This window comes from Dipodomys ordii, unplaced genomic scaffold (genome assembly GCF_000151885.1).
Source record: "Dipodomys ordii isolate 6190 unplaced genomic scaffold, Dord_2.0 Scaffold110, whole genome shotgun sequence".
Taxonomy (NCBI): Eukaryota; Metazoa; Chordata; class Mammalia; order Rodentia; family Heteromyidae; genus Dipodomys; species Dipodomys ordii.
The window spans coordinates 4,609,123-4,624,227 of NW_012267326.1; the positions used below are offsets into that span (position 1 = coordinate 4,609,123).

The 15,105-nt window shown below is 33.6% G+C and overlaps 1 protein-coding gene across 1 annotated transcript in view; it reads left to right on the forward strand.

Moving 5' to 3' along the window:
• The first annotated feature begins 403 nt into the window (after window positions 1-403).
• Stt3b (STT3B, subunit of the oligosaccharyltransferase complex (catalytic)) overlaps window positions 404-15,105 on the forward strand; it is a 33,876-nt gene continuing 19,174 nt past the window's right edge. The window contains exons 1-4 of the mRNA XM_013028494.1: window positions 404-513; window positions 10,987-11,085; window positions 13,333-13,479; window positions 14,916-14,964. Of these exons, the coding sequence (XP_012883948.1) occupies window positions 483-513; window positions 10,987-11,085; window positions 13,333-13,479; window positions 14,916-14,964 (326 nt within the window). The 5' untranslated portion in view covers window positions 404-482. The remainder of the gene's footprint in view (window positions 514-10,986; window positions 11,086-13,332; window positions 13,480-14,915; window positions 14,965-15,105) is intronic.

Genomic DNA, 15,105 nt, shown 5'->3' on the forward strand with positions numbered 1-15,105 from the left:
TGTACCTGTTAGCCAGGTTTTGGTGGCTCACCCTTCTAATCCTGTCTGCTCAGGAGGCTGAAATCTGAGGTTCATAATTCACAGCCAGCCTAGGCAGAAAACTCCATGAGGCTGTTACCTCTAAATAACCAGCAAAATGCCAGAAAAGGAGATGTGATTCATGTTAGGGCACAAGCCTTGAATGAAAAGCCAAGCAGGAGCTTGAGGTCCTGGCTTCAGACCCAAGTACTGGCACAAAAAGAGAGAAGCCAAACACTGGTGGCTCACGCCTGTAATACTCAGGAGGCTGAGTTCAAAGCCAGCTGGGAGAGGGAGAGAGAGAGAGAGAGAGAAAGGAAAGAAAAAAAGAAATATGCTTGGTTTTTAAAGGGGAAAAATATAAATCATTTATCTTAGCATTTCTTTTCTCATAGGTTTCTGCCTGGGGTGGTTATGTGTTTATCATCAACCTTATTCCTCTGCATGTATTTGTGCTACTATTGATGCAGAGATACAGCAAAAGAGTCTACATAGGTAAGTGATCTGACTTTTGAAATTTGTGTAGTAAAACTTAAAATTCTTTGAGCAGGTTTGGTCAGTATTGCCTATGAAAATTTAAAACTAATTTTGCATCCACTTTGCTTTGTGTTTTGATAGGAAGATAATGTATTTTTACATTAGTGCTTTGTTAGCAACTTTAACTAGATTGTTTTTGTCAATAATTCCAGAAAAAATATTTTTGGCCTCTTTGTAATTTGGAATAGACATTTTATCAGACATTTTATCATCATAGTGTATTCACTATAAAAGACTGATATCTTTAAAATAAATTATTCATTATTTACTAAATTTATTGGAGGCCCTTTTGTATCATATACCACTGAGTTTCTATTATCTCTAAAAAGTATATGTTTTTATTATTGGCTTTTTAAAAAGCCTTATATTAAGATGCTTAGTGAAAGATGAAATCTTAACTTAGAGTATATTTTTCATGAGAAGAACTTTATAGGTTGAGTGAATTAGAGAGCAACTGAAATTTGAAACCAATGTCTTGGGAAAATAATAACAATTTTATTATAGTAATGTAGTATAGTAAAACTAATAAAAATGGCCAAACAGTTCCTTAAAAATTAACCATAGAGTTGCACTGTTTATTTACTCAACAGAAAATATATGTCTTACAACACTTAGATATGAATAAAACTTGGTCATGAATGTTCATAGCAGTATTTATTATTAATAATAGTCCAAAAGTGAAGACAACCTAAATATCAATTAATGAATAAAATGTGATTTATACAAATATTATACTGAGGAAAAAGAGCCACATATAAAAGGCTACACAATATTATACTGTCCAAAAATAAGCAAATTCATTGAGTCTAACAAAGTAGATTAGTGGTAACCAGGGGCTTGGGAAAGGGGAGAATGATGAATGGGAAGAATGATGTTAATGGATAATGGGGTTTCTTTTGGGGGTGAGAAAGTAAGTATTCAGGAATTGGATGGTCACAGAACTCTGAATATATCAAAAGTTACTTCTTGTTAGGATTTTAGAAGATGAATTTTTTTATATCACAGCAGAAATCAAAATAAGAGATTAATAGTATATTAATGACGCTTCACTATAGTTTGTAACAATCCATCACTGAAATTATATGTACCACCTTTTATATACTACATTCTCTTCTAAATTTTTTATTCACAAAATTATATTTTATAAGTATATGTCAAAAGAATGGGGATTTTATTTTGATAATCATATAGATATAGTGTATTTTGAACAGTGTACTATATACTGTTTTCCTCCTTTAACACCCTTTCCTCCTCCACTACATTTCCAAACAGTATTTGATGGGTTTCATTATGATATCTTCATACATACATACATGCATAAATATATATATTTATATGTATATGCAAAATATTTTGCTCCCCTAATACTCTTTCATCCTCTTGTCCATCCTACTGATGCCCTCATTTCAGATAGTTCCCTCTTTTATACTCAGATTTTCTTGTTGTTATTATCATTTTGGGTCTAAATTTAAGCAAAAACATAGGATATTTGTCCTTTTTAAACTAGGCTTATGTTGTTCAATATTGCGATACCATTTTCATCTGTTTGCCTGCAGATGACATTTTCATTTTCCTTAATTGCTGTAAAATCGTCCACATTGTATACCACATATTCTTTATCCACTCATTGATTGTTGGGCACCTAGGCTGATTCCACAACTTGGCTATTTTGAGTAGTGTTGGTATACACATAGGTATGTTTATTATATGTTCACTTATACTCCTTTAAATATATATCCAAGAGTGATATGACTGAGTAAAAAGATAGGTATTTTTTAGCTTTTATATTTTTTTCAGTCATAGGACTTAAACTCATATGGCCTGGGTGCTGTTCCTGAGCTCTTTTGCTCAAGGCTAGCGCTCTACCACTTTGAGCCACATCACTACTTTCTGTTTTCTGGTAGTTGCTTGGAAATAAAAGAGTCTCACAGACTTTCCTGCCTGGGCCAGCTTTGAACTGTGATCCTTAAATCTCAGCCTCCTGAGTAGCTAGGGTATAGGCAAGAGCCACCCGCACCCAGCTTTTTTTTAACTTTTTAACCTTTTTGATTAACCTCCATGCTGATTTCGATAGTCACTGCACTAGTTTATGTTCCCACTAGCAGTATGTAGGGTTTTCCCCCTTGCCCATATCCTCACTGCCACTTGTTAATATTTTCTTAATGATTCCCATTCTGACTGGAGTAAGATGAAATCTCAGGGTAGTTTTAGTTTGCACTTAACTGTATGGCTAAGGATTTTGAACATTTCATATATTTAGTAGCCATGTGTACTGTTTTGAGATCTGTCCATTTGCCCATTTATTAAGCAGGTTACTTTTTTCTTTTTGATGTTTAATTTTTTGAGCTCTTTGTATGTTCTTGATATTTAGCAATTTAATCACTGATGAATTTTTTTTTCTGGTTCTGCAAGTTGTTTCTTGCTTTTGGCAATTGTAATTGGAAATTTTAATTTGTAAAACTTTTTAATATAATCCCACTGTTAATCCTTGTTCTTATTTCCTATGCAGTTGGAGTCCTATCAGAAAGTAATTAACTATGGCTGTATTTTACAGTGATTTTCCGGTTGTAATTTCAGAGTTTCATATTTTAAATTTAATTCTTTAACCTCTTTTGAATTGATTTTATAGAGTTACAGAAAGGGGTCTAGTTTCAGTCTTTGGCATGTAGCTAATCAGTTTTTATTAATATGGCTATTGGATAACTCCAGCATTCCTTTTTTTGTTTAGGATTACTTTTGCTATTTGGAATATTTAACGTTTCCATACAAATTTTAGGACCTTTTTTTGTGCAAAGAGAAAATTGGTACTGCTACTCTATGCATTTTATAGATGAGGAGTTAGAAGAGGAAGCATCATAATTTGCTACATATCATGTACCTCGTAGTAGAGCCAAGGCCTGAGTTGGAGCCTAAAATAAACCACTATAAATACATGCTTATATAATCACATAACTTTGATGTTGAAATATATCAGCCTATGATATTTGTTTATTCTGAAAACATTATATAATAAACAGTAACTGAGGTCCAGAAAGAATGGTAAAGTACAACCTCAGATTTTTGTTTTGGAAAAGTATAAGGAAAAAGTTTTTTAAGTTAAATGGTTACAAAGGAATAAATATGAGGATTTTGTTGTTTAGTGTTAAATAATTGGGGTTTTTAGTAATTTAACAGGAATACAATCAGGAAAAGAAGATTGTGACACTTGTGAAATGCCTGTAAATCATGAAGACGATCCATATAGATGTCAGAGGTGGTAATACAAATACATTGTTAAGGAGGGCAAGGAAAAGTATTTTCTACATTAAAGTTTAAAACACAAGGCAGCATTCAGCGCTCTTTAAATTTAGCACCAAGATGAGATCAGAACTGAATAAAAGGATGAGAACTGAAAAAAAACCACCTTACATTTGGTAACTCAAGTTTTTCTAATCACTCTAGGAAAAAATGTACACTTTAGTTGGTCTTTGAGAATATTCTTCTTTGCATAGCAAAGAAAAACTAAAAGGCTTTAGGGATATGTATATATAAAGTTAGATTAGTAAATAATCTCAGGGAGTCCTAATTGTGTTAAAGTTCTCCACTATTGTTTTTCTCTAATTGATAATTTTCTCTAAATGATTTAATAGAACTTAAAATAAATGGAGAGTGGAGCTATAGAGCAAGTATTCTTCTTCCTTTATCGAAATGTATCAGGATTTAATTTTTTGTCCTAATTTTAGCGATTCTTTTAAAAATACTGAGAGCATGATAATGTGTTTATATATAAAGTTGTCCTTTGAATTTAGCATATAACATCCTTTCTATAGTTTTCCCTCCCCTGGAGAAAAATAAAGGTGGATAAATGGAGAACTCAGCCCTACTAACTAAATTTGTGGTTGTGATCGAAGTACCAAACTAAATGAATTTGAGTGAATTATTTTCATTCAGCTTATTTTAAAATTACTTTCCCTATGAATGTAATTTTTGCAAATGTCCATGGGATCAGTTGTTAATATAACTAGAGAAAACTTTGAGCCGGGTAAATGCCTGTAATCCTAGCTACTGAGGAGACTGAGGTCTGAGGATCATGGTTCAAAGCCAGCCCTGGCAGGAAAGTCCGTGAGACTCTTATTTCCAATAAACCTCTCAAAAACCGGAAGTGGCGCTGAGGCTCAAGCGGTGGAGCACTGGCCTTGAGCTGAAGAGCGCAGGGACAGCGCCCAGGCCCAGAGTTCAAGCTCCATGACCAACCATAAATAAATAAATAAGAAAACTTTGATGTTTACATTGCTTTAAAAAAATTTTTATTAATGTTTACATTTTAAGGAGGCCCATAGAACCTAATATGGGTATATGGTGGTGAGAGAGGAACAGCATAGGAGTTGAGACCAGGGAGGTAAAAAGAAGCTGAGTCCAGGTCCTTGAGTGTAGGTCAATAATACCAATGGAGGGAGGCAGAGAGAGGCAAGTCCCAAGTCTGGTACTTACAGCCCCCCCCCCACTAATTGGTAATTTTTCATTTATTTTTAAAACAATCTTGAATGCAGAAAAAATCCTATAGTTTCAACAAAGATAATTTCTAAAAATCCATATATCAAAATACTTTGTGTTTCTCAGGTGGCAGACAGTGGTATGAGTGTTTAGTGTTTCTTTGAATTTTATCTTATAATAATGTTTGTCTTTATGGTCCTACGCTTTGTAAAAATTATTCTGAAGCTCACACTATATTTTGGGGGGGGGGTCACTTATGTTGCTTGAACTCAGGCCCTGGACTCTGTCCCTGAGCCTTTTTGTGCTCAAGGCTAGTGTTTTACCACTTGAGCCAAAGCACCACTTCTGGATTTTGAGTGGTTAACTGAGATAAGATTATCAGGGGACTTTTCTGGCTAGGCTGGCTTCAAACTGTGATCCTCAAATCTCAGCCTCCTGAGCCACTGGCACTCAACTGAAGTGTATACTCTTTTCTTTTTTGTGTGATCTGTTCAGGATAGCCAAATTTTATACAAGTAATATTCCAGTATTGACAGTTTTTTAAGATACTGTAAAGAAGAAACTTTTAAGATTTTTTATTTGTGAGTTTTTACCAAAAAAGCTCTCATATCCTATAGATCAAATCTATTATTTGCAAGTAATGAATATGTTTGTGCTTCTATGCTACCTAGCTTGTGAATGTATGTCCCATTTAATTTTTAATGTGTAACTTTTGTACCATTCTTTATCCTACATATTCACCACAATTCAAGGTATACAAATGATCACATATGTCAATGTATTTATCAGAGTTTTAACAGTCTGGCAAATGTTTGATTGTATTTGTCAATGCTAGAGCAAAATTGGATGGATTTTAAGTAGTTCCACACTGTGTTTCTTTTATTCTATGGTTGACAGAGATTGGATAGAAAAGAATATTTTGTTAGATATTTTCATTAAAATAATAGAGAAAAGCAACACAAATGGCTAATATGATTTGATGGTTGGTAAAAAATATACAAGTGTACTGTCAACATAAATTGTTGTCTTGCCAGAGAGCAAGTACTTAAAATTTGGAGAACAGTAAGAACTTCTTAGTACTTAAAATTTCAGTGGAATTTGAATCAGAATTTCTAGAGTCTTGACAATTTGAGCCCTTTAAAGGCAACGATAACATTCTTTTCTCTGTTCAATCTTATCCTGCTATGCTTGGATTTAAAGTACTTTGAAAACATATTCAGGCTCTGTTTAGATTACTATTTAATCCAGATCAGAGATTTTCTTTGTCTAAAACTATAATATATGTGTGCTTTTGCATTTGTAATAAACTTTTTTTCTGACATATTGGACAATGTGTACTAATGAAGGCCAGTAACTCTGTTTCCACAGGATGGCAGTATGGTAACATTTTCATGATGTAATAAATGATTTACAGCATTATCTGTATGCTTTTTGTTAGCACTCACCACTTTGATGATAGAATGCTTTAATATTCTGGTTTAAAGAATATTTAAAAAGGTATGAGGGTTGTTTTGGAGTGCCGGGTCAGTATACATTGTATGCATCTATTAAAATGTATAAAAATGTATAATGAACTTTCCTCTGTACAACTAAAGTATGCAAATAAAAATCTTTAAAAATACTATTTGACAGGTGCAAAAAAAGAAAAAGGTGGGAATAAATGGATGGGTAGAAAGTTGTAATAGATGGGGAAAGTAGTTTGATCCAGGTTCATAGGAAGAATAATTTGTAGAGACTGTTACTATAGTGTATACATTGTTGTGGTCTTCCAAAAGCATTATAGTACTCAATGTTGTCTACTACTTCTCAGTGCTCATGACATGAAGAGATCCCTACCTCACTTAGGTGAATGAATGGCTTCCTACCATGATTTTCCTACCTCTGCCTTCCAAGTTGCTGGGATCACAAGTGTGGATTATCATACCTTATATCCCCTTTCTCTTATATTTTATAAAGCCTCCCTCCCCTACAACCAGTTTCAAAAGTATTTGCTTCATTATGGTTATTTTCGCCTCTGACTAACTTAAATAACTTTTAGAAGATAGATAGCATTACAGTAGCATATTCTATTTTCAAAATGTGTTGACTATTAGATGTAAAGCTGATATTTGATTGAATGGGTTTAAGATGCAGTTTTTAAAAACACATTGTTAAAATACCATGGGGTAAAGTATAGGGAAAAGCATACGTTTATATTTTGGAGGAAAGGTTGAGTTCATTTTTAAGAATTTGGTTATTTCACCATTTACTAAAGTGAATCCAATTATTCTATATTTTAAGGTGTTGATTTGTAAATAAGATTTTTAACTTGTGGTATTAAGAAGTATATCTGATTTTACAAAGTCAAGAAGAAAAGGAGTCTTAAGAAGTTTATGGCCGGGCACCGGTGGCTCACGCCTGTAATCCTAGCTACTCAGGAAGCTGAGATCTGAGGATCGCAGTTCAAAGCCAGCCTGGGCAAGAAAGTCCATGAAACTCTTATCTCCAACAAACCATGAGAAAAACGGAAATGGCACTGTAGCTCAAGTGGTAGAGTGCTAGCTTTGAGCTGAAGAGCTAAGGGACAGTGCTCAGTCCCAGGGTTCAAGCCCCATGAGTGACAAAAAAAGAAAAGAAGTTTGTGGTATTTAGCATTGTATATTGTCTGATAAGCAGCCATTAATGAAAATACCTGTGTATTTGCAAGGCACTCTGAGATAGAACACATATTCCCTTCCCCTATGTGAATATCTCAGAATCAGTGATTAAAAAAAAAATACTAAAGATTGGGATGACTTGGGTCTCATACTCTTGAATGAAAATACTTTCTTTGGGTTGCTGCAAATATCACATTTTTTTCACTGGCCCTTGTGACTATGTATAAATGAGATTAATTTTGATATAGGAAAATTCAGAACTATAAAGCAAAAGTCCCAGTTGGCCCATTTTATAACCTGAAATAGTTTTGCTTCAACCTATCCCATCACTCTTACTAAACTTGGATTCTGGTGCATCTGGGGGACTTTGGACTATTGTTTTCTTTAAGTAGTTGTACAAAGGAGTTGCCATTCAACAAAGCAGTTTATGAATAGTGCATCTTGATCAGTGTTACTCCTTTCAATATTCTCATTTCTCCCCTCCCAGCATAACCTTTCCCTAACTTGTAAAAAAAATTTTAGGGTATGTATTTAATTTTTTTTGCCACTTAACAGAACTGTTTATTTATACAGTGCATCTTGTTCTATGTTATCCCTTCAACATTTTTTATCTCTCTCCCTCCATCCCCTTGCCCTTATTTTTTTTAATTTTGTGGTATTATACTATGAATTCTTGACTCATTCTCTCCCCTTCATTCATCTACTTCCTTCTATTTGTTCTACTCCCCTTGCAATTCCTCATTTCCTAGTACTTCCTTTGTTGGGCTTATACAGTCTTTTTTCTTTTATCTTCCATCCTGGGGATTGAACTTTTTGCATGATAGGCAAGCATTGAACCACTAAGGAGCTATCCCCTGTCCTGGATGCTTTCTTTATTAATGAGAATGTCCCTGAGGTACTGAATGAGAGTGTTGTCAGACTTAGTCTTTATGAACTTGCTTGGACATGAATTCAGCAATGTCTAAGAAGACACTGCATTTCTAGCCACCAGAAGAGCAATTGGTAAAATTTTTATATTGTTAAGTAGCAGTAGAAGATAGAGATTATGTGAATATGACTAAAAATACACAGACAAACACATAATTGTATCCTACCTTCTAGTGATTATTTTCTAGAGAATATAATTGAGAAACAAAGTAGCATATTTTACTTTTTATTAAAAAAAAAAACACAAAGCAATCCAGAGATGTAGATTTGTGGTTGCCATGGTCTGGAAAGAGGACAATGGAGAGCAACTGGTTGTGGGCTTTTCTGCCAGGGTAAATGTTTGGGAGTCAGTGAAATAACCCAGAATTATCAACCATAAAGTAGTTCTGTTATGTTATCTTGTGTTTAGAGAAATTATTTTCTTTATTTAATTTAATATGTTTTTATTCCATTGCACCATTACTATTAATCCAAATTATTACTAATTATTATTAATCCAAATACTGTGATATTATAACATCTGATTTTCTTTTTTTTTATTTGTATTTTATAAGGAAGACAAATCCATGCTTCTAAGGTGACTGTCATGTTTGGGTGCAGTTGACTTAACTGTCATGAAAACCAGTCTTCTCAGGACTTGTTTTCCTAGTAATGTTTTGTTTATACTGTTTGTCTAAAGGTTTATTTTCTGAGCTGTACAAGGCTCTTTGGTCCTAGAGTCTTACTTTATTATTTTGGAAAAGGATCTTACAAGTATTATTCAATTTTATTGAAATGGTTGAAGTACTTGTTAACATAATAATTTGAGGTCGCATAGTAACGTAATCCCCATCCTCTCTGCCCTCCTTTTCCCCTGGTTCTGCTTCAATATGTGATTGATTTATAAAAAAAATTTAACTGGAAGACACACTGGTCAAGTTAATTGGCAGTTCAAATCATGTGACAATGAGAGATTGTTATTTACTTAATTGCATTTCACATTGACTATTTTCATAGAGGGTAATACTATGACAACATTAATGTGTGTAGAAAGTATACTACTGGGTGGGTTATTTGTACTGTTAATGGATAGTCCTCCATTAGCTTCAAGTTATTGGAAGTTTTATTCACTTATTCTCATTCTTCCTATTAAATACCTGAGCTTCTTATTCTTGACTTAACCTAGTCATCTCTTGTTAGACAGCTTAGTATACCTTCTATTACTGGGTTTCTGTTAAAATAAGGTAAATAAATGTTGTTATAATTGAGCGAAGAGCAATGTATTCTATGTTAATTATATAGTAAATAGCACAGCAATGCATACTTTAAGAAGTTTGCTTTTCATATATTTACTTCTCTTTTTTTTTGATAGCAGTTCACTTAAAACTAAACATTGAATGCTTGTGATGTTCATAGGTACATTAATTGTAATTATTGAAAATAATAATAAGTAGAAGTTTTCACACTAGCTAAACTTATTTCAGATTAACTATATCTTCCTATCAGTCTTCAGTTTCAGTGATTCCAAATAGATACTCTTTTAATCATGATTATGAACAGGTGAATGAAAAACAGCCTTTTTTGTAATCTCTTCTCAGTTTGCCTATGTTTTAAGATTGCCATAAGCTGAGAGCAAATCATTTTTCTATATTAGATTTTTTTTGGCCAGTCGTGGGGCTTGAACTCTATGCTTCAGAGCTGTCCCTCAGCTCTTCAGCTCAAGGTGAGCGCTCTACTGCTTGAGCCACACACAGTGCCACTTCCAGGTTTCTAGTGGTTTATTGGAGATCAGAGTCTCATAGACTGGCTTTGAACCATGATCCTCAGATCTCAGCCTCCTGAGTAGCTAGTATTACAGGCGTGAGCCACCGGCGCCCAGCTCTATATAAGATTTTTAAGTTTAGTAACTAGTCCATTTAATGGCTTGACTTTTATGTGCTTGATTTTTTTCTTTAATCATAGAAAATTTGGTGATAAGTTTTTAATTAATACAAAGTATAAGTGTATAAAAAATTGCAGGTATTCATGTGTGCTGGGTAATGGTAAGGATTTATCACTTCAGGAATATTATGTCCATGATTACCAATAGTAGATAGAAAAAACTTGATTCCATTTGTTAGAAAGGAAACATAATACTTAAACTGTCTTAATGTTCTGTAGAAAGCCCTTAAAATTATATTTTTTAATTGACAGAATATTCATGATTTGTTATGTAATTAGTAAGTTTAAGCAAAAAAGTAAAGCAAACTTGGTCATTGTCCAAAAAGAAAGATACTTGACTTACATAGCTGTAACTAACCCCTCTGTATATCATCTTTATAATAACAAAAAAATTAATTTTGCTAAAAAGATTTATATGTTTTCAGTACTTTATAGTAGTAATAAACCACTCTTGTTTCTTGTTTTGTCTTCATAGCATATAGCACTTTCTACATTGTGGGTTTAATATTATCCATGCAGATACCTTTTGTGGGATTCCAGCCAATCAGAACAAGTGAACATATGGCAGCTGCAGGTATGAGAAAGAAAACTTTTTTTCCTTTTCTAAAGAATATATCAATCTTTGATTGGCCAGTCTTGCAAAAGCATTAAATTTTTTTTTTGTTATTTTGAGGTTTTGTTTGTAGAGTTTGTTTTTTTAAAAACTAACAACCACCACCAAAATAATATGAGTCTCACTTGTGGGAGATTATAAATAAAGCTTTGTCAGAGATTCTCCTTTCAAGGTTAATGATCATGGTTATTTATAACATTTTACAAATACCATTTCAGGTTTAGTATTCTTTACTGGAATGCTTGAGACCATCAATGTTTCAGATTTTGAAGTATTTGCATAGACTTTATCTTCTGAGCATCCCTTATCCTAAAAATCCAACATGCTATAAAACTATAACTTTCTAAGTGTCATTTTGGTGCTCAAAATTTTTTTTGAGATTTCTCCTTTTCAGATGCTCAACCTATATTCAACATAGAACTTTGTGAAGGATGTTATCTAACATCTCTCACCAAATTCTTAGTGCGGTTTGACGCCCTCCCCCACCACCTGAAAAGTTAAAAGTAATAATGAGAGATAAAGAGAAAACGTATATTCAGTTTTGAGTATACAATAGTAATATATTTATATATGCAGCCATCTGTTGTGTGCTGTTACATTTCTTAATGTCTAAATCTTTTTTTAGACTTTTAAAATTTTTAAGTAGTTGCACAAATGTTTTAATCTTTGATTTCTAATTTTTAATCTTTATCCTAAAAAGGGCTTTTGAAAATAACTCTTAAAATTAAAGTTAAAAATTTACTTTAAAAATTCAGACAGATAAGGAATCTTGTCTGTTTTGTTTAAACTTTTACACTTAATGTTTTGTGTTGGGTACATTTTTGTAATTAAATGATATACACTAGCACTTTAATTTTATTTATCTTAGCAGTCATTTTACATTTCTAATGTAGGAGGAAAGATGATTATATTTTTAAATAATTTTTATTGAGATTAAATGACTGTAAATTTCACAAATTTTACAGTATTGTGATACAGTGATCCTTAGTTAAAGTCACAAACACATTTTAACCTTCATGAGGCTCATTGTCAATATTGTGGTATATAAAGCTTATGGACTCTATAAACTTTGACACTACAGTTATTTGTTCCAAATCAGGTGATATGTAACATTTCTTTCCTTTTGCTAAGTGTTAAGCTATTCCCTCTTTCCCTCTCATTTCCTTCCTCCCATCACTGCCCTTGAGTTGTTTAGTTCATTTTTATAAATGTCCAGCGCAGCCAGTGGGCTCCTCTGTTGTATTTTTCCCGTTTCCCTCTGATTCTGTGCCCTCCTTCTTATGATTATATTTTAATCGTCTCAAAGTTGATGGCTAAGAGCTCTGTAGTAAGACACTTTGACAAGAGAAGAAAATACAACTTTATTTAAAACAAGCTATTTCATTCATGAAAGTCTAAAGGAACAAGAGAAAGCTATATTTTTATACCTTGGTTTGACAAGAGTATACAGTAATGATGTAGAAGTACAATTGGACAAAGATGATCTCATATTAATTATTTAATAGATTAAGAGTATGAAAAATTATCTAATACTGCTAATAAACTGGAAAATTCAACAAGTCCTGTTTTCTCAGGTTTGGCATCTCTGTGTTTTTATTCTTTTCCTCTGGATTTCAAGAGGTCTCATTTGGAATGAAGACATTAGTATCTGGTTTGAGGCAGCTTAGTGACTTCTTTTATACCCTACTTTGAGGTAGAACAGAGAGACAACTCCTGCTTCTGTTGTTTTCTCAAATGCTCACATTTTGAAATTTTGATATAGCTGGTCCCAAAGCCCTTACTGCTTGATTGTAAGTGATAACTATAAAATCAGATCTTCCTTGTTCTAAGTTCTTTGTACTCTTCTGCGAAGCAGATCTTAGGATTTTTTTTTTAATGATACATTTTTGCTTATTCTACCCCAACCCCCAAAACATGTCACTAAGTAGGCCTTATTTGTTAATAGGATTTGACTTTTGCCATACAAAGAGAGTCTAATCATTTTGGAAAAAATAAATGTGGAAAAGGATTTTTGGGTTTTGGCTTTGGATCTATTAATGGGTTGGTGAACTATAACTGACAAAGGAAAAGTTTGTCCAGATGAGATATCTAGATCTATTCTAGATGGATTTCATCTAGAATTTCTGAGAAGTTCTTTCAAGTGAAAAGTTTCAAATGGCCTTGGAAAGTGCTTTGTTGAATATTTATATGACCTTTATCTTTAATTAGGTGTCTTCGCATTGCTGCAAGCTTATGCTTTCTTACAGTATCTGAGAGACCGATTAACAAAACAAGAGTTCCAGACACTTTTCTTTTTGGGTGTATCACTGGCTGCAGGTGCTGTGTTCCTTAGCGTCATCTATCTGACTTATACAGGTAGGTATTATCACTTAATTTTGCTGCTTTTGGCACCAAATCACTTTCAGTGTGCTTCTGGATTACTCTCTTAATCCTGACTTCACCAGTCCTGAAAAAGAAGTCTAATTCTTTATAATAGAGTATTTTATCTATTTGATTATTAAAGTTCACAAAAATCCATGAGAGTCTGAAGGAATGGAAACAAATATGTTTTAAATCATCCTTATAATTTATCTATGGTATGGCATACTGGGTTAGATCATTGAACCATTTTCAGCCCCTTTCAAAAAATTATTCAGTGTTGTTTAGTACCTAAACCTTCTTTTAAAGTATAGTCAACTGAAAGATTATTTGGCTATTGGCTTATTTTATCTGATTATTACCTATCAAAGAAAACTTAGGCCAGGCTCAGTGCCTCATACATCTGATTATAGCTACTTGGGAAGTAGAAAGCAGAAGGATCAAAATTTGAAGATAGACAAGCCAAAAACCTTCATTATTAATCAGTTAAAACTAGGCATGGTGGTAGCTGGTGCACTTGGCTCACACCTGTAATCCTAGCTACTCAGGAGGCTGAGATCTGAGGATTGCAGTTCAAAGCCAGCTGGGGCAGGAAAATCCACGAGGCTTTTATCTCCAGTTAATCATCCGAAAACCAGAAGTGGTGCTATGGCTCAAGTGTTGTTAAGTGCTTGCCTTTAACTGAAGAGTTCTGGGACAGTGCCCAGGCCCAGAGTTCAAGTCCCACAACTGACCAAAAAAAAAACCTAGGCATGGTGGTACACACTTGTCACTCCTAGCTATATGGGAAGGATAAATAAGATTGCATTCCACAGCCAGGCTTACGCTTGTAATCCTAGCTACTCAGGAGGCTGAGATCTGAGGATCGTGGTTCAAAGCCAGCTCTGGCAGGAAAGTCCATGAGACTCTTAGCTCCACTAAACCACTAGAAAACTGGAAGTGGTGCTGTGGCTCAAGCAGTAGAGTAGAGAGATCACCTTGAGCTGAAATGCTGAGGGACAGTGTCCAGGCCCAGGGTTCAAGTGCCATGACCAAAAAAAAAAGAAGGGTTGCATTCCAGGCATAAACACAAGACTTAATAAAAAAAAAAACAAAAAACACCGTAACTAAAACAAAAGCACAAAGGACTAAAGACATGGCCCAAATGGTAGATTGCCTGCCTAGCAAGCATGAGACCTTCAGTTAAAACCCTGTTACTACCAAACAGAAAAAAATGAAAACTGAAATTCTTTTGACGATAAGTTAAAATTAATACATACTTAAAAGTAACTAAAACTTCATGTATGGGGTGAGGATAAGGCTTAAGTGATAGATCGCCTGCCTGTTAAGTGCAGGGTTTAAGCCCTCATCTTCAAAATGAAAAACAACGTTGAAGTTTTACAAAATAATTTTTAAAAAGAGGATAATTTCTTTCATGTTTTTTTTCTTCCAAGGTTACATTGCACCATGGAGTGGCAGATTTTATTCATTATGGGATACTGGGTAAGTTTAGATAGATTATTTACTTCATACTAAACTGCACTTTCTTCTTCTGTTCTTCTATTAATAGCATTTCAGTCAATACTTAAAGTAACATTAAACAACTGGAATATCCTAGTTTAGTAAATATTGAATCCCTTATAT